The sequence below is a fragment of the Myodes glareolus genome, chromosome 22 (genome assembly GCF_982192425.1).
Source record: "Myodes glareolus chromosome 22, mMyoGla1.1, whole genome shotgun sequence".
In the NCBI taxonomy this organism is placed as follows: domain Eukaryota; kingdom Metazoa; phylum Chordata; class Mammalia; order Rodentia; family Cricetidae; genus Myodes; species Myodes glareolus.
The window spans coordinates 24242895-24269206 of NC_142047.1; the positions used below are offsets into that span (position 1 = coordinate 24242895).

The 26312-nt window shown below is 51.4% G+C and overlaps 1 protein-coding gene and 1 long non-coding RNA gene across 2 annotated transcripts; one reads left to right on the forward strand and one right to left on the reverse strand.

The window, feature by feature from the left end:
- The first annotated feature begins 2984 nt into the window (after positions 1–2984).
- Cx3cl1 (C-X3-C motif chemokine ligand 1) lies at positions 2985–13785 on the forward strand. The gene is made up of 3 exons (XM_048432272.3): positions 2985–3142; positions 9150–9270; positions 10912–13785. The coding sequence occupies exons 1-3, from the start codon at positions 3073–3075 to the stop codon at positions 11900–11902; spliced, it is 1182 nt and encodes a 393-aa protein (XP_048288229.3). The 5' UTR covers positions 2985–3072; the 3' UTR covers positions 11903–13785.
- Positions 13786–14537: 752 nt separating this feature from the next.
- Positions 14538–25509, reverse strand: LOC125399029 (uncharacterized). Its single transcript, XR_007231585.3, has 2 exons — positions 25322–25509; positions 14538–15024 (listed from the first exon to the last, which is right to left on the reverse strand). It is a non-coding gene; the product is annotated as an uncharacterized LOC125399029 (long non-coding RNA).
- Between the last annotated feature and the right edge of the window lie 803 nt (positions 25510–26312).

Genomic DNA, 26312 nt, shown 5'->3' on the forward strand with positions numbered 1-26312 from the left:
CTTCCTTTCTCTTTTCCTTTTCCTCCTCCTCCTTTTGGGTCTCATGTATTACAGTTTGTGTAGCTGATGATGATCTTGAATTCTGATACTCCTGCCTTAACCTCCCAAGTACTGGGATTAGGGATGTGAACCAGCATACCTGGGTTTGTGTGTGTGTGTGTGTGTGTGTGTGTGTGTGTGTGTGTGTGTGTGTGTGTGTTTTGTGGCTCTGGTGATGGAACCTAGGGCTTTGTACAAACTAGGCACGTACTTTACCAAATGAGCTGCACCCCAGCCCCATCCTTTCCTTCCTTCCTTTCTTTATTAACTTTTACAGCCTAGGAATGGAACCCAGGCCCTCACATATGCCAGCCAAATGCCCTAACGACGCTGAGCTACACCCGGTCTTACTGCTTCCTTACTTCCTGCTTCAGCCCCACGGCCTGAGAGTCGTTGGGAGGCCTTGTGTCTCTCTCCTGATACTGAGCTGGGGTTCACTGAGGCCAAGGATTAAAGCTTATTTGTTTGCCCCTGAGTCTCTTTGTCTTACCACAGTTCCGGACACACGCAAGGGCTTTGCAAATACTACTGCTCTTTCATGCCGGGCACCAAGAACGTCTTTAGTTTCATTCACTCCCCAGAGATATGCTGAGGTGGCCATTGGCGTCCCATTGTACAGATGGGGATACTGCACCCTACCCTAGTGAGACCTGTAGGAATGGCAGAGCTGTGCTTGCACTGGGTCGGGGGGACCCAAAAGCCTGGCTACTGTGCCCAAACTGCGTCTCAGCAGTTACTCCTTGATGCCTGGGTGAGATGGATTTCAACAACCATCTGTAAGTGAGAAGCTGAACCCGTAGGGAGCACGGGCTGTCTCTGGAACTGAGCAAGTTAGAGTAAAGCTGTTTCTGTCTTTTCACCCACCATGTGGACATTCAGACACTTGCTTGTTAAACGGTTCCTTGCCAAGGATGGAGACTCACACCCAAGAGACAGTTAGTTGGGCCAAGCCGTCTTCTTCACTTCCTATCTTCAGCTACCCCATCATGAAGTGAGCCACCAGGGTGATCGATATCAGTCTGACACCCTGGGTTGGTTGTCGTGACTACATGGGTTAGTCGTGGAGAGCCCTTAAGTTTTGTGGTATTGGGGTTTCTGCCTGCTAGGTGAGCGCTGTGCAGCTGAGCTGAGCTAGCCTACAGCACCGTGGGAAACCTCATTAGAAAGTGCCTGGCTCACTGTAAGTTAGTAATTCCTTCCCAGTTTTACAGACCGCAAACACTGTGCAGCACTCCAGAGCCAGGCTTGGGTCCTGCAGGTCCTCTTCCCTGCCTCCAGATTCTCCTCTGGAGCACACCCTCAAGTCGGGGACTCCAGGTTTCCATTTCCCACATCCTTCTCCTTTAAAAATGCAAGCACTGTTTTCCCATAGTGCTCCCTGGTTTTCCCCACCCTCCCTCCCTTTTCTTCTCTCTCTCCCTTTCCCTCTGCTCTCTCTCCTCTCACCTCTTTTTCCTATCTTCTGCTCTTACATAACATAACACAAAGAAGGCTAGGTCTCTAGATTCTTTTTTTTTTTTTTTTGGTGTTTATTTAGCCAGACTGACCTGGAAGTAACTATGTAGCCCAGGCTAGCTTTGAACTTCAGGAAATCCTCCTGTGGCCCCTTCAATGTTGGGATTCCAAGTATGAGCGACCATACCTGACCTGGGCCTCCATTTTTATCAATTGTTAAGTCTCTCCAGCTGTAAAATGAAGCTCCCTAGCTTCTTATCTGGCCAGGTAAGGGCAGGTCATTTGGGCCCCAGTGGACATTGACCCCTGCCAGGGAAGCCGTCCCCAACTCTCTAAGTATCCAGCTGCCCCACACCCACCCGGGGGCAGCAGGAGAGAAGAGAGGTTCTGTCGTGTGGCAGCTGCAGCCTCTCTGCCTGGCCAAGTCTGGACCAGAGGCTGGCTATGATCCAGCTGGCTCCATAGCCTGGGACACTTTTCTAGACTAGACAAACTGGTTTTTCCCTTGGCTGGCATCCCAAAAAGAGTAGCGCAATTCGCTTCTGGTCCCAGACCGAAGAGGCTCTAGAAGCTGACTGTTCTAGACTCCCAGGAATGTACCCCCTGTCTTAGGGAAGCCTGCTGTGAAAGTAGGAAGTGGGTTATGTGCGGTACCCTAAGTCTTGCTGCTAGGTTTCTCCTGGCCTCTGCAAGAAAGCTTCTAGAAGATCAGAGCCCTATTAGCCAGACTGGCCTTGTACAGTGGGCAGAGGTGCCCTGGTGGGAGGCGGGACTTCTCCAAAGCTCTGCACTAGGGTCCAGGGAGAGCCAATAGGCCCAGGCTCCGATAATAAATTAGTGGTTGTGCTGTTCTGGATGCTGGAAGAAAGCAGAGCTGGCAAGGGTGGGGGAAAAGGCTAGAAAGAGCAAACAACAGCTGAGGAGGCCTGGGTTCCCTCCATGTCCTAAACAGTCCCCGACTCTGTGGTCTCCTCTGTTGGTCCTGATAAGTTTATTCTGCACAGTGAAGCTCTGTATGGTTTGGAATGGTCCCTCCCCTCTCTGGGCCTCAGTTTCCCTCTCTGTCCACAGGTGGCAGGACTGGGTCATTCTTGCAGCAAACTCTGTCAGGCTCTGTGCTGAGCCGTGTAGACCGTGTAGATGCATTGGCGGTGCGGAGGGTCTACGGACTGAGGGTTGGGTTCTGCATCACTTGGTCGAAAGGCCCCGACTACCTCTTGATAAGAAAAGGCTTGGCAGATCCGGCATGGCGGGCCCAGCGATCTGCATGTCCCTGGCTCAGAGTTCCACTTAGACCAGACCTAGGTTATCCAGGGATGGTGGCCCAGTGACCCCCTGGGTTTTCACCGCGCCGCTCCCGGAGCAGAGCTCAGCGCGAATGGTTGGTTCCTTGGCAACCTGGGAGGAATCCAGCCGCAACCACAGGCTCTTCCTTTCCCCTCCCACCGCCTCCTACTGCGGGCGCCGGGGGCGGAGGCTGCCAGCCCATTATAAAAAGCTACCGAAGCTGGTGGCGGAGGGACTCGGAGCTGCGTCGCTGCCCAGCCGCCGAGCCCACCGGATTCCTACACTCCAGCCATGGTTCCCTCGCTGCTCGCGTGGCTGCTGCGCCTGACCGCGTTCTACCATCTATGCACCCCGCTGGCGGGTGAGTGGGTCTGGACCCTACCTGGTGAAGAAGGGAGGAGTGTGTTAGGGTGCAGACTGCATTTCTCTGGTGGGGGCAGGGGAATCGGCCCCTCGCTAGTCCGGTCATTCCAGTGGCTACTGGGGCGGGAGTGGGGGCACAAGGTGTGTGGGGAAGAGAGTGAGGGCTGGGAGAAGCTGAGCAGTCTCCTGACTGGTGGACTGGGTTAGTTCTTCCTACTGAGGTTAACTACCTAGCCTGTACACGCCCTGGCCGGAGGCCAAAGAGACCTGACTGCCCTTTTGCCCTGTTTTTCCAAGGCCCTTAGGAGTAGTTACAGTCAAGGTCACCACAGCTTACGGGCTTGCCTCCGTTGCGGCGTCCAGATCGCCCCTCTGTCTGTGCCCCATCATCCTGGCCACCTCCTCCAAACCCAGATTAGAAACTATGTTATCTCCACGGACCTGCTTTCTGGACTCCACTACCTGGTAGTACAAGGTGCAGACATAGCTAGGAACGTGGGGAAGATGGAGACCTCAGAGATGGTTAGAGAACCAGCTCGCAAAGCCGGAAAGGGTGATGCCCGGGGACTTAGTGGAGGAGAGAGCTACTGGCTTGCCCACCTTCTGTTGACCACCACATCTCCACTAACCTCGAGAGTTAGCTCCATCCTCAAGGAGAACCCAGGCCTTTTGGCAGGTTGATGCTCAGAGAAGGTTATTCTTTGCCTTGGGGCACACAGTGAAACTGGGAGACCGTGAACCAACCCCCAGTTTCCAGGATATCTCCATGGAACTAAATCACCAGTGCCACAGGGAGCTGGCTATGAGTGGGTGGGGAGTGGGGGTGGTGAAAGAAAATTGTGCCTGGCTTTCTGCTGTCTGAGCCACAGGCCTGGGATATCTGGGGACAGTGAGCACTGAGAAGTGGGAATCAGATGGACGACACTTTGCCGTCACTTTGCTATGTGTCCCTGACCTGGGTCTTGACTTCTCTGGTCTCAACTGCTACACCTGCCAATGCAGCCACTGCCTGGCTCGGGAGAAGGGTTCAGTGTCTAGGGAGGCATTTTGGAAGGTGTGCATGGGTATTGCTTTTCCTAAGCTTGTGGGGAAATCCTAGGCAATGCTAGACAGGAGACCCTGAATGTTTGAGATCTGAGGACCCTAATCATATCTGCTGGCTTTGCTAGGAGATGGTGGGCAATGATGCAACCCTGGTGAGCCTCAGCCCCTTCTCCCTTTAGATGAGGTATTCAGCTAGGTCCACCCTGGAGCTCCCCATCAGGGGGGTCTTGGGCTGCTGCAGGCAAGTGCATGGCTGGTGCAGGGAATCTGCGTCAGTCCCCAAATGTGGGTCTGCAGGGCTGTACCAGCCGATCGCTCAGTGCTTTATGTAACGAACCTGCAAACCAACGCAAGCCAGAGCAGGGAAGGCTGTTCCCCAGCACTGACGCATTCCCTCCCACTCAAGTCTCCACAAGAAAGAGAAAAGATCTGTTTTCAGCTGTTACAGCCTGCTACCCCCACCCTCCGTGAGGGTGGGGGGGTGTCGGGGCAGACAGCCTTAGGGTCAGACCCAGGGACCTGTGGGTTTAATTAAGAGCTCCCCCACTTCTCTATTGGTGAAGGTTTTATGTGCTACTAAGTGCTTCTGCGTGCATCTTGTCCATTCATTTGGCACACACAAGCAGGACACCTGCTGTGTGACAGGCATATTTCTGGGTGCTGGGACCATCGCACTGAATAAAGAGGCCAACGAGCCCAGCTGAAGTTTGACTGCAGTACACAAAAATAAACCAATGAGCCATTCTGTCTATTAGAAAGAAAAAGCATTGCAGAGGGCAGGGAGGGGGGACGTAGCTTGTGTTGTTTGCTTGTTTCTATTTTGTTTCTGAGACAGGGTCTTTCCATGTAGACCAGGCTGGTCTCACATTCATGCCCTTCCTGTCTCAGCCTCCTGGGAGAGGGCTGGGGTAGGAAATGTGTTGCTCCTTGCCTATCATGTCGGCATTAACTCTGGGAAGAAGTTTAGGGGACAGATGAGCTCGCTCTAGGGTGATAATCCTTGCTGGTGATATTTGGCAATTTCCAGAGACTTTTTTATTATTATTACAGATGTCCCAATACTTTTGGCTCCTGGCATAGAGTCCACAGCATCAGCCTCCACGATAAAGAGTGAGCAGGTTCAAAATGTGAACAGTATGGCCATTGAGAAAAGCTTCCCCAAGGGCAGAATGCACCAGTCATTAAAAAACATCTAGTCACTCCATACTGTCTTGTCCATTTTAAAGGTGAGAAAATTAAGAACCCAGATGAGTAAAGGCTCAAGTCCTCTCTCTTGGTGCACCCAGGACCCAGCATGTCTTCGCAGTCCTTCAGGGACAACCTAGTACATAGTTCTTCCAAGAAGCCTCCCCTGACTACTGACGTTTGAAAGTTATCTCACATTCCTGTAAATCCTAGTGTGTTTGTGTCTGGCCAGAACGTTCAATCCCTTACCAGGACTAAACTAGCTCTGCCACGAAGTAGCCTGTGTTCTGGGCAAGGGACTGAACCTCTCGGATCTTCAGCTTCTACATCTATAAGAAGAGGATAACAACGTGCCCTCTGCAGGGACTGGGGGCTAATAGGAGCCGATAACACAGGATCTGATGCTAGGTGCAAGCAGAGAGGGTCTCGTCCCCACCCCATCCTCTTACCCGCCTGTGGATCTGGGACCCTTCTGAAGAAAGAGACAGGCCCCATTTACCTGCCCACCCCCGAAATGCCTCACAGCACCTAGCTCAGGGCCCCCACAAGAGGGAGGAGCCAGCATTTGTTGGTTGCCTCGGTAAACAGTGATCATTACAAACAACCTCAGCATCTGCAGTTCAAAGCACTCAGGGTGAAAGACCAGAGGGCTCCCTCCGGGTATAGACTGAGACGCAATTCAAGCCAGTGCTGGCTGATTCAGGAAATGGATGGATGGATGGATGGATGGATGGATGGATATAGATGGATAGATGGATGGATGGATGGATGGATGGATGGATGGATGGATGGATATAGATGGATAGATGGATGGATGGATGGATGGATGGATGGATGGATGGATGGATATAGATGGATGGATGGATGGATGGATGGATGGATGGATGGATATAGATGGATGGATGGATGGATGGATGGATGGATGGGTGGACGGATGGGTGGATGAGTAGATGGATGGATGACTGGTGAGTGGATTGGTGACAGGCAGTGGGTGAAAAAAAAATTGATGGGGAGGCTGGGACTTTGAAAGAGTGACAGATGGACAGGTGGGTGAGTAGGGGGGGTAGATGGATGGATGGGGATGAGTAGAAGTAGCGAGGAGGACAGAGGAAGTAGGAGGATAGAAAGATGGGTGGGTGACGGATGGATAAGTAAAGGGGTGCATAGATGGATGGGTGGATTGGTGGGCGGATATATTTAAAGCAGCGACAAGTAGATTGAGATATTACTTTATTGTATGAATATTTACTGAGTACCCGTGTTGTGGTCAGTGCAGAGATACACGGTAACAGCGAGGTAGACACAGTCTCTGAGTCCTTGACGACTCGTTTGGCGGACAGTTAGATGGCTAGCCACACAGGAGCACTGCCTCCTTTTCTAGGAATGAGAACTTGGTCCTGAAGAAAGAAAAGGCCTCCCCGAGTCAGTTACGTAGCTGTCCTGGTAGATCCCAGCCAAGTGGCTCGTAGCAGAGGCTGACTTTGTGGCTCTGTGCCAGCTCTGCTGGTGGCAATGGTCTTCTCTATCCTAATCTGGGGTCTTCCTGTCACACATCCTCCCTTCCTCCTCCTATTGCAGGTCACCCCAGGGCTTTCTCAGGAAGGCATCTGCCAGACCTATGCAGGAGTGGTCACCAAGGGACTTGAGCAAAGTGGTGTGAACACATGCAACATGCAGCTAAATTATTCTTAGGTCTACTGGGGTCGGAAGAGGGTTACCAATCTGTACTGTAATTTGGGTAGGGGGCTGTGTGTGTGTCTGTGTGTGTGTAGGTCAGAAATCAGCCCCCGTGTTGTTCCTCAGGAACTCTCCACTGTCCACCTTGTTTTTGAGACAGTCTCTTCCCTGGTATCTGGAGCTCACTGATTGGCCTCTACTGCCTAGCCAGTGAGCCCCAGCCATCTGCTTGTCTTTGCTTCTCCAGTGCTGAGATTGCAAGCACACACTGCCATGCTTGGTTTTCTACCCGGTGTCGGGGGCATCAAACCCAGGTTCTCGAGCTTGTGTGGCAAACGCTTCACCTACTGAACCATTTCCCCAGGCCTACACTGTGACTTTCACATCCTGGTTCTCGGGGAGAGAGGACAGTACGGTGACTCACTGAACCCAGTGAGTTCAGGGGCTCCTGGCGCTGGCCTTTGATGACCCAGCTCAGACCCACAGCCCAAGCTTCCTTTCCTACAATGTGCAGTGAGTGGCCCGTGGCCCGGGAGCGATGCGGAGGTGGATGAGCTGGTTAGGAAGTCCGGGTGTGTACTTGCCTTCGGCTAGTTCTTTCTTAGGGGCTGTACAGACGGCAACCGGCCTCACGCATACCAGGCAAGCACTATATCCCAGAGCTTCACCTCCAGCCTCCTGTGTCCATGCTTGGCAAAATGGAGTGTGTTTGCACATCTGTGTGCATGTCAGTATTTGTGCACAAGCTTTAGTGGAAGCTGGGGAACAACTAGGCTCCCAGGTCGTAAAGACTAAGCCAGATCAGCTTGCACACTCCCCACACCGCTTGCTTCTTGGGGAATCTTGGGTTCTAGATGTTCGACATGACCGTTACTCAGATCTAGAACCCTAACTCGTTCTCGTTTTTCTCCCCATTTTCCGTGAGTATACACTGGGAAGATGACAGGACACGCTGCTGGACATCGAGGACAGTGGTTCTCAACCTGTGGGGCGCGACCCCTTTGGGGGTTGTCTAATGACCCTTTCACAGGGGTCGCATAAGACCATCTGCATATTAGAGATTTACATTACGATTCATAATAGCAGCAAATTTACAGTTGTGAAGTAGCAATGAAAGTGATTTTATGGTTGGGGTCCCCACGACGCAAGGAGCTGTATTAAGGGGTTGCAGCATTAGGAAGGTTGAGAACCACTGATTTAGAAGTGGTTTGAAATGGAATGCAAAAAAAAAAAAAACCCGTCAAATGCTTATATTAGATAATTGGGTTTATCCATTAACAGAAACCCCTGCCCAGGGGCTTTTGCTGCGTAAGCTATCTGCTTGCCCTTGACCCCTATTCTACCCCTGCCTTTTCTCCTGAACTTATCTCAGACTCATTCTGCAAAGCATAGGGGCACCTGCTCAGCAGACCCCTGCCCCCTAATTTCCAGGCAGGTAAGTTTACCTGTTCCACGTACCTGATTCATGAGTGAGGAGGAGGAGTAAGGCGCAGGTGATGGCTAAGAACATGCTTTATTATGCCAAAGACAGTGATGGGCAGAGCAGGGAACGCCACGGGCCAGGGATCAAGACTGGGCAGGGCCACTCCCTCACCGTACAGGCCACGTAACCATAGGCAGGTCTGTGTCTCACTTAGATTCCTCGCCCCTGCTATGACTTCATTTTAAAACTTAGCCCTTCCAGGCTGGGCACACCTTTAATCCCAGCACTCAGGAGGCAGAGACAAGTGGATGTTGGTGAGCTCAAGGCCAGCCTGGTCTACTTAATGAGTTCCAGGACAGCTAGAGCTATGTAGAAAGACCCTGTCTTAAACACACACACACACACACAAACACACACACACACACACACACACACACACACACACACAATTAAATGCTTCCTGCATGCCAGGCAAAAGGAACGTTTTGAATAAAGCTTTGTTTTTATAAGTCCAAAACAACTACAGAGCAGACTCTCGCTGTCTAGCAGGTTATAAAGGGGTGAGTCAGATGTGGATCAAGGGCTTTGGCTTGCGTGTATAACTGGGAGAGGCTGAAATGGGGTGGGATACCAGATACCCAAGCGTCCTACTGACTGGGGGCCTCTGTGGACTCAGGTCAACACCTCGGCGTGACGAAATGCAACATCACATGCCACAAGATGACCTCACCAATCCCTGTAGCTCTGCTCATCCACTATCGGCCGAATCAGGAGTCCTGCGGCAAGCGGGCCATCATGTACGTATCGCGTATCACTTGGGTCCTCAGACGGCCCTGGGACCTCCCAACCCTCTCCTGCCTGCCTCACCCTGGGCTTCCTGCCAAAGGCCTTGGCAAGTGTAACCTTGTTGCAGGCCCACAAGCTACCTCACTGACCTTATGATCAGTGGCAAACAGAGGTGAGGAATGCCTGCTATGGTCCAGGGCAGTAGCCAGGGTGGTGCTTCCTTTCAGGCCTGTCTATACAGCCCTCGGCCCGTTAGATCCCGTGGGGAGGCTGAGCGAGGTGGTCTACCAGAGGCAGAATCCAGACTCCAGCAGGTCAACCAGAGGCCCTGGTCACTTCCTACCTCTACGCCTCAGTTTCCTCATCTGGGAGATGGGTGGCAGGAGGGTAAGAGGAGGCGGAGGAACTAAAGTGGGTGGCGGAGTGGCGGAGCCCTTGGAAGGGACACGGATGGCTGTCACCAAGCGGCAAAAGACCAGAGCCCTCGGGGCCACTGGGGAGGAAACAGGCCCAGTCAGTAGTCATTTTCTACCTGGCCAGTTTGGTCCCTTGTTCTGTCTGGGGCACACGGTATTGCCCATTTGCTCAGTCTGAATCTTCCCCGGGACTGATGGAGACCCCTGAGCAACCTTAGCCATGCAGGAAATAGCCAGAATCTTAACTCGGGCTCTGCTAGCGGAAGTCCCGTACTTCCTGTCCCCTAGACAGCTCCCCCAAGGAGTGAGGTTCAAAACTGCCTTCCTGCCTGCCCTCTCTGCTTCCCCACCACGAATGGCTTCTTTCAGATACCCCCCCCCCCAAATAGTTACTTCAGTCTTCCAAGGAAAGTGGAAGAGGGGAACACGGCACCCTTGCAGTTGGGCACACTTCTTTATCTGTCCACGCCATCTTCCCCCTGCTGGTTAAATGCGGTTAGCGTGGCGGCTGCAATGCGTGTAGGCTGTATGACCTGCAGAGGCTGTAGCGTGGACCGGTAATCAGCTCTGAGCTGCTGTTGGGGGCAAAGCAGCCAGATACAGCGTCACAGGAGGAGGCTCCAGATTTAGACCACACTCAAGATCCCCGTGAGGATGCTGAACGGCTCTGGCTCTGAAAAGTTGCTTCAGCCTGAGGACAAAGCCTAGAGGAGGAAGTTGGGGGCCAGAGGGCAGCCATCACCATGGGACAGGGAGCTTATGCACAGGATCTTTCTAGAGTGAGGAAATCCGCCTTGTCACGTCGCTGGTGTCAGGGAACACCTATGGCATCCCCAGATCAAAGTCCAGAGCTGCTGGCCTTTATGGTAGTGATGTGGTGATTAATGCTGTAATTGTTATGATGTCTGCTCTGTCTTTCTCTAGGTCCTTTACCCTTTATTTTGCTTAATGATAACACAGAAGCAGGGTTCCCATTTACCCGGGACTTTCCTGGTTTAGAAAGGGGAAGTCCCTCAGGCTGAAAATGCCTGTTTCGAGGTGGTGGTGGTGGTCCCCTCCAGACCACAGACATTCATGTCTCAGCCAAGGGCTAGGAGACATAGGGGATGGAGTGGCCCAATGGCTCACACTAGCAAGTCAGGACAGCTTGCCTACTGGACATGTGGGGAGTGCCCCACACCACTCCAGTCTGGCTGTCTAGAATCTGGGCATCACCAGCCACTGTCTTCCTTATAGCTTGGAGACGAGACAGCACAGACTCTTCTGTGCTGATCCAAAGGAGAAATGGGTCCAAGACGCCATCAAGCACCTTGACGACCAGGCCGCTGCCCAGCGTCAGAATAATGGCAAGTTTGAGAAGTTGGTCAATGTGACACCTGGGATCACCCTGGCCTCCAGGGGACTGTCCCCATCTGCACTGGCAGAGCCCAAAGTCACAGTGAAAGGCCTTACTTTGGAGCTGACTACTATTGCCCAAGAGGCCCAGAGCCCCATGGGGACTTCCCAGGAGCCGCCAGCAGCAGTGACTGTATCATCTCCCTCTACTTCCAAGGCACAGGATGCAGGGCTTTCGACCAAGCCTCAAACTACTGGGATTTTTGAGGAGTCTGCCATCTCTACCACCATTCGGCAGAGTTCTGCTGTCTACCAATCTGAATCTAGGCTCAGGGCTGAGGAGAAGGCTACTGAGCCCCCAACCACTACAGCCCCATCTACCCAGGCACCCACCATTTCACATTCAACCCCAGAGGAGAATGTTGGGTCTAAAAGCCAGACCCCATGGGTCCAGGGACAGAGTCCCAGTACAGAGAAGTCTCTAGGGCCTGAGGAAACAAATCAAGCTCATACTGATGATTTCCAGGAGAGGGGGCCTGGCAACATAGTCCATTCCTCAGTGACCCCTGTCTCCTCTGAAGGGACCCCCAGCCCGGAGATGGTGACTTCAGGCAGTTGGCCTCCCAAGGCAGAGGAACCCGTTCATGCCTCTGCAGACCCCCAGAAACTGAGTGTACTTATCACTCCTGTCCCTGACACCCAGGAAGCTACCCGGAGGCAGGCAGTAGGGCTGCTGGCCTTCCTGGGCCTGCTCTTCTGTCTAGGGGTGGCCATGTTTGCCTACCAGAGCCTCCAGGGCTGTCCCCGCAAAATGGCAGGAGAGATGGTGGAAGGCCTCCGCTATGTCCCCCGTAGCTGCGGCAGTAACTCGTATGTCCTGGTGCCAGTGTGAGTTGCCTGCCTGCCTGTGTCCATAGTTCGATTCAGAAAGCTGTCGGGGACCCCCATCCTCATACCCACCTTCGCCCAAACTAAGGCAGTGGGAATGGGGAGGCTGGGTCCTCTGGGAGCCACGTGCTCCAAGCCCCGAGTTAAGGCCCTGGAGGCCACCTTTTGCCATTACCCCCTTATCAGAGACAGCCGGTGACCTTCCAGCTCACCTATATTTGAAAGACTCCTCTGCTGCTGGCTGGTTGGAGGGGCCCTTGACACCCCAACCCTAGTGAACAATTATTTATTGAATTCCCAGGCCCCGTGACCCCTGTCTCCTGTGAGCACCGTAGTCCACCCATCTTACAAGCAGCAGGTCAGGCCCATTTGCCTGTCCCTCTGACCTCTTCACATTTCCTGGGTTTGCTGCACTCGCCAGCCCTTTCCCGTCCCTGGCCAGCTGCGGTGCTATCTCTCCCCTCTCTCTCCCTGTCCCCTGTACAGAGCACACTACCGTCACCACCACCACCAATGCCCTGTCGTGTCCTTTCTTGCATGAGGTTACCGCTGTGTCTCCCGGAGCTCTCTGGGAAGGGAGATGAGCTAGCGTGGGGTTTTGCTGCCCTCCTCCCTAGACTGTGCAGGGACAGCATGCTGTATCTGAAGGCTGGGTCTAGACCCCACTCAACTACCTGCACAGCAAGGCACCCCATCTGTAACAGAAAAGAAGCGTGGCCCAGAGATGGCAATACCCCACGGCCCTGACTTCCTCTGAGATCCTTGTCCCCATCCCTGGATGCAGCCCCCAGCCCTTCTCCACGCCGACAGTCACTGCCATCCCACTGGACTGACCCCTTTGCACCCTGTGACTCTGAGGATGGACAAGGGTGACCTGAGGGTTCAGGTCGTACCCTGTGGGCCCCCACACGGAGGCTGAGTTGGGGACCTGCAGGAACAGAGGCCAGTTCAGAAGGTCCCTTTGTGTCCTCACTAGGCACCCCTACTCCACGCACCAAGATGACAGTCACAGGTCTGCCCTGCCTGAAAGACAAGCCACAGGAGAGGATGACGAGCCCTTGGAAGGCAGAGGATCCAGGGTAAGCACCAGGAGCGGCCGCACACCTGACTGAAGTTTAGGGACTTGAGCGTGGATGTGCCCAGCCCTCATGGTTAGGAGGCTGGGTCCTCTCTCAGCTCTGAAAGCCCAGTTCACACCAAGGTCTCACCTTTGCTACAGGCAGGGCCAGAACTCCCATAACATTCTCCAAGAGTCCTGTGAAAATTTCTGGAAGGGACTCTGCCCTGGGCACAAAGTGACTGCTAAAGCCTCCAGCATGTCCAGCAGGGAACAGTTGGGCAATACCTGTACTCCAATAGCTGGAGCTGGACCTACAGACCTTGCCCCCGCCAGGGTCCTTGGTGGCAGCTCTCCCAACCCTGCTCCCCTAATAGCCCCAACCCTCCACCTTCGGAGCCTCCCATGGGCGGGTTTCACCCAGAAGTGACTCACTCCTTGGTAGGTAGAAACTCAGGACAGTTGGCTCTGTTCCAGAGTGAGGAAACAAGCCCCTCGATGACCCTCCCTCCTGGAAAGCTTGTGGGAGGCTCTGGTCTGGCATTGTGGGCTGGAGGAACAGCAGCCTGGGTGCACTTTGTCCTGGTTCCTTCAGTGCGGAGCCTTCAAGGGTTGGGGCGCCCACTTCCCTATTGAGAAAGCTGCTGGGGCGTGTGTCCCCTTGTTAGACTTTGTGGGTTCTCCCCAACAGGATGTGTTGCTAAGACAGTCTGGGGAGGACTTCGGAAGGAGTTGGTCAATCCTTTGACTTTTTCAAGCATCATTACCAATGTCTGTGCCATTTTGTATTTTACTAATAAAATATAAAAGTCTTGTGAATCAAATAAGAATGCTTTTCTCTGGGGCAGGGCCAGGAGAAGGGACAATGGTGGGGGGAGGGGACACGATAGGAGATGGGGCAAATTCTGAGACCCTATCTTTATCTCATTTGCACCAAGGCAGGAATTTTAGAAAAGGCAGATGGGAATAAGGAGAACTGGGCCCTGGACTGGCTCGGGGCTGCCTTGCTGTGTAAAGGTGAGCCAATACCTTTACCTCTCTGGGCCTCTATGCATGTGGGTATGTCTGGTCTGTTGGTCTAATAAGACTCAGGATCCCTGTGGGTCCTACTCAGAGTCCCAGGAACCACCACCTAAGTACCCCTGCTATTGCTGTCACTTGTCTGGTGTCCACATTTTCCTCTACAGTGTCTGCTCATCCCTGGTTCATATGAAGATGAGAGAGGGACCGGCTCTTCTAAAGAAACCAGGAAACTCATTTGTAGGACCCCACTGTGAGCTGTCGTGCAAGCGAGAACAGCACAGGGTCAAGTCCAGCAGCCTATTGGTATCTTTCGTGAACTCTCAGGTGGACATCTTTTAAAGCAAGATCCTTCCTCTCTTTATTGTATATATTTACTTACTTATTTTTACTTTTTGGAGTAGTGCCAAGACCCAGGGCCTCAAGCATGCTAAGCAAGTGCAGTGCACCTGATCCGTTTCCAGCGTTCTGTTTTGAGACATCGTCTGACCAGCCTTGAACTCATTCTGTAGCCCAGGCAGGTCTTATAATCCTCCCGCCTCAACTTCTTGAGCAGCTAGGATGACATATTCTGTTTTTATTAAATATCAGGGCGTGTTTCCATCAATAACATCTTAGACTCAGTGTCTGTATTGCAGTCTTAAAATTAGAGGCAGCATAGGGCTGAAGAGGTAGCTAAGCCATCATGAGCTCTTGCCACTCTTGTAGAAGGCACAGGTTTGGTTCCCGGCATTCCCATCAAGCAACTCACAGGGGATCTGATTCTCTCTTCTGGCCTCCACAGGCACCTAACTTACACATGCAGACACCCATACATACACATTGATTATTTTATAGTCTCTCAATGACCCAAGGCATCTGACACCATAGGCCTGTGTTCCCCGTGGGTGACAGGTGGGGGTTAGAACCTGTGCATCCGCTGTCCTTTGCCTATCAATCGTCTCCCACTCTCTGCGCTCCAGGTTCACTGGGCTCCATCAGTTGCTGGTTGCCATCGTCATCCTCTTGGTTTTCCCATGGTAAGGATGTTTTTCCTGGTGCTCCTGCCTCTGTCAAAAAAACACATTCATGAAAGGCAGACTATGACTTCGCTTCCCTCACTTCTGGGACCTCCCTCCTACCCATTTGCATCGGGAGCAGGGACTTGCAGTTCCTGAAGGATGGGGGCTGCCTACCCCGCTCCCTGCAAGCCACAGTTAGCTCTCCCACTGTGGCGGGAGCTCTTCAGACCTTCATCCTACTGACCTGATTCCCACAGCCAAGAAGGAACCACTACAGCCCGCTGTCCCAGGCTCTCCCCACCCTGCAGGATGTGGCCACGGGCTTTCGGTTGGCATTGCTGCAGGTACTGGTAACATCCTATGAAGGCTCAGGAAGAGGAAGGGAGTGGGGAAACTTGGATCCCGGTTCAGGGCTCCCCAGGGGCTTTGCAGCGCTGTGGCCTCTCATTTTTATTTTCAGTTAGCAAGCTAGATTTAGCCAGAGCAATTCCTACCACCGACGCCAAGTTTGAAAGGGCAGTTATTCTAAAAAGCCCCACGCAATCATGCTAATAGCGACCATTCTTTCTTCATGGTTTCCACATGCCAGGCTGGGTGCCAAACTCGTTCTGGCAGTGAGCTTTACCATGCAAGTAAAGTTTGCCAAGGGCATGTGAACTCGGGCTGAGGGTGCAGCTCAGTGGTAGAGTACCTGACCCTGTGTGCCATCCCCAGGGCAAGATATGGAGATGTGTGACTTTCTCCAGTCCACAGGTACTGCAGAGCTGGCACGTGACCAAGACTTTCTCCAAATCTTGAGGAGTGTGTATTAGGTTTTGAGGGTTTCCATTTTGGATGGTGAGACCAGCTCACCTTGTTTGGCCCAGGCTGGCTTTGATGCTCTCTCCCCTGGCCTCTCCCTACTTAACGACCCTGCAAGAAGTCCAGCAGACATAGAGGAGCAGAGCCACCTGCCAAACGGAGCCTGGATAGTCCACCCTCCCACTCACCCCTCCAAGTGCTAGGACGTGTGCCACCATGGCCGACTTGACACTGTTTCTGAAATCATGAGCCCCAGATTCATAAATGTGCAAACTCCTGAGACCTCCTGCATTCACACCCTAGGAGTGTGGGCCTGGGACTGTAGCCCTCAAGCCACGCCCCCTCTTCTTCCTTTGCCTCCTTCTCACACTTAGACTTTGTTACATGGCCAGAGTTTTAGAGCCCACCTCAGCAGGTGCACTCCTCCCTGCAGAGCATCAGGGGCCCTAGACAGTAGCCAGCCTCAGCTCTCCCACCTCAGGCCCTTTGCCCTTACATTCCCTTTCATCTGCAGTTCCGATGTGCATTCCGCAGAAGGGTGAGGCAAAAAGAAAAAAAAAAAAAGCCATAAATGAATAACTGGGGATTTCCAACTTTGAGCTGAATAATAGATGTTTTGGGGAGGGTGTGTGTGAGTGTGTGTATGAGTGAGTGTGTGAGTGTGTGTGTGTGCACCTGTGCACTAGCGAGCAAGTGTGTACATGTAGAGTATATATGTTCAAGTGTGGTATGCACATGCATACAGCTGCTCTGAGCGGTGGGGACTCAGGACTCAAGGGTCCATGCACATGTGCTCAGTAAAAAAATGTTTCAACTCCAAGGACTTGAAAACCTAGTTCCAGGACGGCTTGCCTGAACCAGCAGCCACATTCAGCAGCTTGGACCTCCGAGGGACATCTGTAATGTCAGTCAGTGCAGCAGCCACAGCTGGAGAATTCCAGAGCAGATGCCCTTCCTTAACTTCCAGGGGTCTTTGCTGTCCCTAGGGAGCAGAACAGAACTGTCTCTAATAATACTGGGACGCAATGTAACATGGGACTTGCTGACTGTGTGACTCTGGCCAAGTTACTTAACCTCCCTGTACCTTGTTTCTCTCCCATATAAAAGAGGAATAATAACTATAATAAAATAGTCATAACATAATCCTCACCAAACATCTAAGAAAAGTGATGTGTCCCAGTGGGTTCCCAGGAAGTAAACAGAACTCTTGATCCACGTTTCCAAATGGCTTGACCCCCCTGACACACACACACTTTTAAGTTGATCTTGAGGGCTGAAGAGATGGCTCAGTGGTTAAAATTACTCGCTGCTCTCCCCTACAATCCGAGTTCAGCTCTCCCCCCCACAGCAGGCAGAGCAGAACTATTTGTGACAATAGTTTTAGGGGATCTGATGCCCTCTTCTGGCTTCCAAAGGCACCATATTATGTACACATACTCATACATTTTCATACATCATGTATGCATACTCATACATACTCATACATCATGTATGCATACTCATACATACTCATACATCATGTATGCATATCATGTATGCATACTCAGACACAGACATACACATAACAAATAAATAATGAAAAAAGACAAGGTCTCACATAGACCAGATGGGCCTTGAACTCAGCATGTAGCCAAGGGTGACCATGAATTCCTAATCTTCCTGCCTCTTCCTCCCAAGTACTGGGATTGCCACCATGCCTACTCGGGGGGAATGGGGGGCAGGATATCATCTGCTACCCAGGCTGACCTCAAACTACTGGGCACAGGATCCTCTCAACCTCAGCCTCCAAAGTGTCTGGGAATACACAGTGTTATTGGATATTCAAATAAGAGCATAGAATCAAAGAGTAACCATAAATAAATACAGTCTTCCCAGTCTTCAGTGAAGTAAAGAAATATGTTGTCAGAGTCAGACATTGCTCATATTTGCTTGTGCCTGTAATCCCATCACTAGAGAGGCAGAGGCAGGGGGATTGTGGAGAGTTCAAGGCCAGCCAGGGCTATAGTGTGAGACCTGTCTCAAGAAAAGGAAGAGGAGGATGAAGAAGTAGGGGAGAAGAAAGGAAAAAAAGACATTATGGTATTATTAAGCAATGAGAATGATCTGTAATTTGGGGCTGGTGAGATGGCTCAGTGGTTGGGAGCCCTGGCTGCTCTCCCAGAGATCCTGGGTTTGGTTTCCCAGCAACCACATTGTGATTCATAAGCATCTTGACCTCCAGTTCCCGACTTTCAGGGAATCAGACGCCATCTTCTGGCCTCCTCAGGCACTGCAGGCACATGGGTACATATCCATACATGTAAAACAAAAATACATAAAACGTCAAAAAAAAGTCTGCAATTTGTATTTCCCCCTAAACTGTTTCTTGCTATTCAAGTTGATAGGGGTTTTCTCCTCTATTGTTTTGGACTTAGTGAAGTAAAATTATTGAATCGCAAATGATTCATACCAGACTATCAAGATGCTTGGACGGAAAGGGAAGTTTTTAAGTTTTCAGGTCCTTGGAGACTGGGATTGTTATGGATGTGCTTGGCTTGCTGCCGCTCAGGCACATGACCTGGCACTCCTCTTGAACTGGTGGGGCTGAGCCAGCAGCTCTGGTGGGAGAGATGGGAGGAGGGTGTGGATCTCAACTTGGCAGTCTGTAGCGGCTGATTAGATAGATGGGCACTCATCAGAGCCTCTGCGGCACATGGAGCAAATGGGGTCTTAAGTGAGTTCATGCTATGGGCATGGCTGTGGGCATGACAAGGACCCAAATGCCTCAGCTCCAGGTGAGACTTGGGTCCAAGTCAAAGTACTGACCGAGTGTGCAGAAAATGTCTCCGAGGCTTTCTCGCCCCCGACTCCCACAGCTGCTCCTCTGCAGAGCCTGCTCCCGCTGTGATTAGCGAAATCGGCCTCCTTGTCCAGCTGTGTGCAATCACCCTGCCTCTTTGTTTATCTGTCTGTAACAGCTCTGCCCCCTGCTCGACGGTACATATAAGCAGACCGAGCGTCTGGAGTGCTGGGGCTTCTCCGTCAAATGTTTCTGTCATTTCTTCATCGCCTCTAGTTAGGGTTCTGGGACAGAAGCCTTGCAGAAAGAGGGACGGGAGCACTAACTCAGCCCAGGGAGGACCTGGGTCCCTGGGCACATGGGACATGGAGCTTCTGGCTATGGAAAGAACCCAGCTGATCCACATGAACATTCAGGGTTAGAACAAATAAACCTTTGTGGCTTTAATGGGGGGGGGGAGTGGCGGTTACTTATGAGTCAGCGTTATCAGTCCATCCATTTGGCTCTGAAACCACTGAGAAAAGACAAACTCTGCTTGGAAGGAGGCTGGGCATGATGCCCTTCGAAGGCTGGAGCACTTCTGATTCAGACACAGACTTCCCAGATGACCTTGAACTTGCTAAATAGCAGAGGATGACCTTGAACTCCTGATCCTTTTATCTCCAGGTTCCAAGGGCCAGGAACACAGGCGCGCACCACCATAACCAGCTAAATACTGTCTCTTTTAATGGGTATAAATACGCTGCCCACATGCTGGTTCCTTCTCTTTACCCACCCTCATTGAAAATGGCACAGGCATCTGCATGGGCCTTCAGCTGCCTTTGACTTTCATCAAATGCATTCTAATGACCTGGATGAGCACACAAGACAAAGGAGTAAACAGAATGCTAACACCATCAGGCCCAGCTCTGCCAACCGCTCTGGTCGATCTAATGCTTTTCAAGGGTATTCTCTGAGTCCAAAAGTGGAAACCTGGGCTCTCTGGATCTCAGGGTGCGTTTCCACAGTGCTGAGGACTGACAAAGGCACTTTCAGTATCCGTGTCCTACAAAGATCCCCATTGGTCAGCTGAGCCCCAGGTTCCTGCAGCCTTGGCTCCCTCTGTGATGTCTATTCTTGGTTGTCAACCTGACTACATCTGGGATTAACTGAAAACCCAAGCTGGGCACACCTGTGAGGGGTTTTTCTTGACTGGGTCGGCTGAGGATGGAGCACCTGTCCTCTATCTGGGCCACACCAGGCATGACAGCTCATATAGAGGATGCAGAAGGAAGAAGCTTTGGAAAACTAGGCTAACTGTTCTTGTTAACTGAAGTGTCAACCCAGGGCATGGTTTGTGTGCTTACAAGCGCACCCTGAGAAAATCTTGGGGCTATGTTGGGATCCAAAACACCCAGTGTAGTTGCTGGCCAGTTAATAAAGACTTTCTATTGGCCTAAATCCACTCCAAGCAGTCTTGTCTGGCGAATACCCCACAACACCAATGAAAGAATTTTAAGGCTCAGAGGAACCACAATGCTAGAGTCAATACTTGTGTAAAACCCAATCCTCCACAATGGGAAGGCCCGGGAGACACACCCTTCACTAACTCTATGAGATGCAAAATAACAAGAGGGACCCTAGCATATTCGAAGAGCTTGGTTGTCACCCTTTCCTTTTGCTAGACCTTATGGTCAGAGATGCTATTGGATGATTGAATTCCATGGGTTTAACTGGGCCCCAAAGTAGCAGAGGCCGGGTGGCAGCACTGAGTACCAAAGGCAGGATGATTATGGTTATTGTAATGAACCGCATAAGCAAAGCAATGTCCGTAATGACCTGACCTGTAAAAAGCAGCCCACAAAATGTGATATATATAGTGGTATGACCTGTATGGACCTTTGGTAGTGGCTAATCATTCATGGTGTTCCCATGCATGAAATAAATAAGAAACCTGCTGCGTTTTTTTGCTTGATCTGTATAAGTGGGGGAAAATCTTGACCAAATGAAAGAAAGACTACACTGGATCATGGCAAAAGAGAACCTTGGCCTGTGGGTTGGCTTTCAGTTTTTAGACCTAGAACCCCTTGAATGAAGGGAAGCCAAGTTCCCCTGAGGAAGGACCTTGGTAAAATGCCCAAGAGTTTCACTGTCAGCCTTTGCCAGTCATTCAGGACCGATGGTTTTTACACGAGTAACTGTATGATGGGGGAAAGAAACAATCAGACTTTCTGGGGCTGTAGGATACTGGTTCTGAATGTATTCTAATTTCAGGAGACCCCAAGAAACATGGGGCCCTCCAGTTAAAGTCGGAGCTCGCAGAGGTCAGGTGATTAAAAGGAGTTTTGGCTGAAGTCCGACTCCCAGTAGGTGTCAGTGGGTCACAGAACTCATTCTGGGATTATTTCCCCGGGATCAGAAAGTATAATTGGGATAGATATACTGAGAAATTAGTGGAATTTCCACTCTGGTTTCCTGACCTGTTGAGTCAGGCTTATTATACCTAGAAAGTTAAACGGAAGCCTTTGGAGTTCTCTTTACCAGGGAAAATAGGGAACCCAAAGCAGCATTACATCCTGGAGATTAGTGAAGACTTGAAAGATGCGGGGATGGTGGTTCCCACATCTCCCTCTAACTTTCCCTTTGGCCTGAGCAGGAGGCAAAGCCAGTGACGGAGGATCACAGCTGACTACTGCAAACTTTAATCCATCCCCCTTAGTGAGCCACTGGAAAATATTTGCTTCCAGTTCCAGTGATCTTAAATTCTGCTCAATTTTGATTCCAGAGTAGGGAGTGCGACTGCCTGGAGACAGAACAAACATTCTACTGAACTAGAAGCTCAGACTTCCCGCAGGCCACTTTGGGCCTTAAGCCAACAGGCTAAGAAAGGGATAACAGCGTGTGGGGGGGTGGGGGGGGTGATAGATGCAAATTACCTTGGGGAAATTGGGTTGCTTTTCAGTGGGGATGAGTAAAATCACATCTGAAGTGCAGGAGATGTGCTAGGGCATCTTTTGAAGTTATTACATCCCATGGTTAAACCGCAACCACCCAACACAGTCCGGATGACAAAGGGCACAGGCCCTTCAGAAACGAAGGTATGAATCGCTCCTCTAGGAAAAGAACCAGAGGGTGGAGGATGTACAGAATGGATTGTAGAGGAGGGTAGAGATAAATACCGACTCAGGCCACGTGACCAGCTGCAGAACCGAGGATCAAATTGACAGGCGTGTTTCTGTAGTGTTGTGTTAAGCATGTGTATGTACAGATATCTGTTTTCTTTCCTGGATTGCTTTATCATGTGATGTAACATCAATTGAGGCACTATCAGTGGTTATCATATTTAAGTTACGAGGCACTAAAAGAATGTCCCTCAAGCAATACTGCAACCTGTTCTAAAACGCCTGAAGTGTTTGTGGTTGTACGTGGGGTAACATTCTGTTAGGCATAATTAGGGCCTGACTATTGTTTTCATTTGGAAATTAAGCATGACATAAGGAGATACGAGTGTGTGTCAAGGGGGAACTTGTGATGGCCATTCTTGGTTGTCAGTTTGACTGCACCTTGAACTAACTAGAAACCCACACAGCTGGGTTTCCTATAAGGGATTTTTCTTGGTTGGATCACTTGAGGTAGGAATCTGGTCCACACCTTCTCATGGCACCCCATATATAGGACATGGAGGAAGCAAGCACTGTTATTTGCTTGCTTGCCTTTGCTCTCACTAGCAAGTTCATTCTTTTACTGGCATCAGAGCCTTCTTCTTTGGGATTGCAACTGAGGACCAACCGAGACTTCCAACCCTGTGGCCCAGAGCAACTACGGGTCCCTTGGACTTTCTGTTGAGAGACAGCCATTGTTGGACCAGCTGGACCACAGCCTGTAAGTCTTTTTCTTTGTTGTTGTTTGAGATAGGATTTTTCTGTGAAACAGTCCTGGCTATCCTGGAACTCACTGTGTAGGCCAGATTGGCCCCGAACTCACAAAGATCTGCCTGCCTCTGCCTTCCAAGTGCTGGGGTTAAAGGTGTGTGCCCCCACCGGCCAGTCACAAGTCTTCTAATGTATCCTTTTTATATGTATACAGGTCTTTCTGACAGTTCCCTTCCTCTACAGAACCCCGACTGGTATGCCTACCTACCCCTTTGCTCACACACTTTGTAGCTCCTCTTGCCTGGGATCAGCTTGCCCATCTTCATTCCCCTACTCACCCCGTCACTTCTGAGCCTAGCGTGGGTGTCACTTCAAAGGCCTTTTCTTTCTTTCCTTTTTTAAGTGTTTATTGATTCTTTGTGGATTTCACATCATGTGTCCAGATCCCTCTCGTCTCCTTGTCTTCTCACTTCTGCCCTCTGCCCTTGTAACCTCCTCCAAAACAAAACAAAATTTAAAAGCAAAAACAAACAAACAAACAACAACACACAACTAAAAATAATCTGGGCGTGGAAGCTGTAGTGTGGCCCAGTGAGTCACACAGTGACCCTTCAGTCTATACATCTTTGCTTGTAAGTGTTCATTGCAATGAGTCATTGGTCTGGTTCAGTACCTCTGGCTTCTACTACATCAATACTGAGCCCTCACTGGAACTCCTCTTGGATATCCTGTTGTTGCCTTGTGTCCTGGAATTCCAATCCTGTAGCTTTGGATCTGCAGGTCCGACCCCTTCACATGCTCCAGCAGTTCATAAGGGTGTTGGGGTGGGCTACCTTGTAGTCCTGGTTCTGGGCCTGGGTGGTAGCTGGGTTGGTCAGCCTGCCAGCTTTCCCTCATGGTCACCGTCGGGACAAATTCTCCAGTACTGGCCCACCCAGTGCAGCAGGCAGCAAGGAGCAGGGCCAGTTCTCCTGCTCTCGTGCCCTCAGGTCCCACTCACCCACACTCACACCACCAGGGTCAGCGCTAATGTTTGGCCCAGGCAAGGTGCAAGGCCCACTCTCCTAATTACTGCAGTGGATGAGGGGCAGGGCCATCTCTTCCCTTCTCAGGTCCCAGAGTAGGCATATTTCCCTCACCCATGGCCACAAAGACAGGGCCAGTTCTCCCACTCTTATGGCCTCAGGCCAGCTCTCCCTTCTGCCACCGGTGGCGACAGTCAGGGAGGTCATTTTTGCCTCACCCACTCCAACATGTACATCCTAGGCTCTGAATCACCTGCGCCTCCATCAGCAGGGTCAGCTCAGCTCTATTGTGCCATCCAGGCAAGGTTTAGGGTCCAATCATGCTACAGCCGGTGAGGGTAGGACCAGCTCTCCCACCCTCATGACCCCAGAACCAGTCCCCACCCTCTCCCCACCCCTGCTTGCAGTAGGTGGCAAGGAACCAGGGGTGAGGGATGAGCCCTCACTTCACCTCATCAAAGTGATAGTTTCCCTCTGTGTTTCCAGCTGAAGCTGCTGCTTCCTTGTGAATGACAAGAAAAAAAAAAGCCAGGCAGTGGTGGCACATGCCTTTAATCCCAGCACTCAGGAGGCAGAGGCACTCAGGAGGCAGAACTCTGTGAGTCTGAGGCCAGCCTGGTCTACAAGAGCTAGGTCCAGGACAGGCACCAAAGCTACAGAAAAACCTTGTCTCAAAAATCAAAAGAAGAAGAAGGAAGGAGAAGGAGAAGGAGGAGGAGGAGGGGGGGGAGGGGGAGGGGGAGGGGAAGGGGAAGAGGAAGAAGAAGAAGAAGAAGAAGAAGAAGAAGAAGAAGAAGAAGAAGAAGAAGAAGAAGAAGAAGAAGAAGAAGAAGAAGAAGAAGAAGAAATAAAAGGGAAAGAAAAGGACACAATCTGTCCTATGTAGGGCGGAGGAGAACATTTATTATAGATAGATGGGAGAGCACAGCCAGAGGCAGGAACATCTGGGAGAGTACAGAGAGTACAGAGTGGGCACGACCAGACAGAGCTGTGCCATGTGAGGGGTGGGGGGAGGGGAGGAGGGAGAGGGGAATCAGGAGCAACAACTAGGAGGCCAAAAGAGAGTAGATGAAAGGGCCCGGTAATCAAAATGGTGTGGATTATATAGGGAAGAGCAGCCCAGCCCCCGGCCTGGAGAAGTTTAGGGTTAGGGGGTGGGGTATGCCAACCAGGAGGGCCCTGTAACTGGTAGGGACTGGGATACGGGGAGAACCTGGCGGCCAGGCCCACTTTGGGCTGTTAAATCGGCACTTCAGCCTTTTGTCCCAGGCTTGAAACACGGTATTTCTGTAAGCTCCCTGGGGGAGGGGCTCTGGCCCCCCTCTCTGTGGCAGTCCGTGGGTACTGGAAGTAGTGACAAGAGGAAGAGACAGAGCCCCACCTGTGTCCCGTGGCACTCTCTAGCCTGATGTCTGTGCTGCACCCCTGATAACCAGTCTGTCTGTGGGGAGTTGCATAGCTGGTGCCTCCACGAGGCATGAGGCGTTGGTGACTGCCAGTGCATGCACCCATGTCCCTGGTGACTGATGAGCCTCCACCCGCCATCACATCCTGTCAGGATATTGCTCCTCAGGCCCGACCAGGACTCCTTGGAAGCCTGGGCTTGGACGGTGCCCTGTTTGTCCTCCAGCCTCCTTAGACCAGTGGCTAGTGGAGGAGCCCAGCAGGCCTGAGCTCTGGGCAATCTGAGAACCTAAACTCATCCCTAACCAGTTTCCTGGTCCATTTGGCCCTCTGCTGTATGAAAGGGACCTCTTTCCAGTGGCCCCTGTATTATCACGGCCACCATCAGATACTTAGGGTTGGAGTGCCATCCACACGGCCCAGGGTTCTTGTTTCTGGGTATGATGACTAAGAAGGGAGCGAGGGGAAGAGCCATTGTCAGTTACCAGAGATGCTGATCTCACTGACTTCTTCTGAGAGGTGCACTTAGGCAAAAGCCACGGACTTCCGTGTGTGGAGGTGTTGCTGTTACCGCTGCTGCTGTTGTTAAGGGCAACCAGAACCTCATGCGTGATAACTGCCGAGTCAGATCCCCACCCCTGCTGCGAGCCTTCAGACACGTGTTCTCACGTAACTCCTGCGCGCAGAAGAGTTCACGCTTAAAGGAGCTACCTCTCCCAGAGAAGGTTCCGAATAGACCTAAAGTCACACAGGTCGTGAGTGACTGAGCCAACAGTCTGCTCTCGAAAGCTCAACTTGCTTTCTGTCGTCTGTGCTGTGCTTACTATGTAGAATAACATAGCCATGGGAAGAAAGATGTAAGCGCCCATCAACACAAAGGGTTAACGGGCAGTGCTGGGGATGTGAAGCACAGACACAGTGTGGTACTGTTAGTGCAGAATTAAGTATGGTCTCAGAATTCCACACAGTCAACCTGTACCCCAGGGTCCACACCAAAAAAAAAAAAAAAATCAACCAACCATGGGCCTGAATATCAGGTACAGATTTACAACCAGGTGTGGCGGCACACACCTTTAATCCCAACAGTAGAGAGGCACAGTTGGACAGGGCTCTGTGAGATCATGGCCAGTTTGGGCTACATAATGAGTTTCAGGCCAGTCAGTACTGTTTAGTGAGACCCTGTCTTAAAGAAAGAACAAACAAACAGAAGCAGGGCCGGGGATGTAGCTCCATGCTAGAATGTTTGTCCTCTGTGCACATGGCCCTGAATTCTGTCTCTGGAAAGAATTATATCTCTGTTGAACACATAGGACTTTTTTCCCTTATTATTTATCTTCCCCCGGCAGTCCTGGGTGGATGCCATTCACACAGTGCTTACATAACAGCAGACAGTATGAGTGATCGTCCAAAGAGGAATGTATGGAGGACGAGCAGTGAGGCTAGGCAAATACTATGTCATTTCACAGTAGGGATGCG

Coding starts and splice junctions, on each gene's coding strand:
- Cx3cl1 (XM_048432272.3), top strand. CDS start 3,073: ATGGTTCCCTCGCTGCTCGCGTGGCTGCTGCGCCTGACCGCGTTCTAC. Junction 3,143..9,149: donor TCTATGCACCCCGCTGGCGG/GTGAGTGGGTCT, acceptor CTGTGGACTCAG/GTCAACACCTCGGCGTGACG. Junction 9,271..10,911: donor TGCGGCAAGCGGGCCATCAT/GTACGTATCGCG, acceptor TCTTCCTTATAG/CTTGGAGACGAGACAGCACA.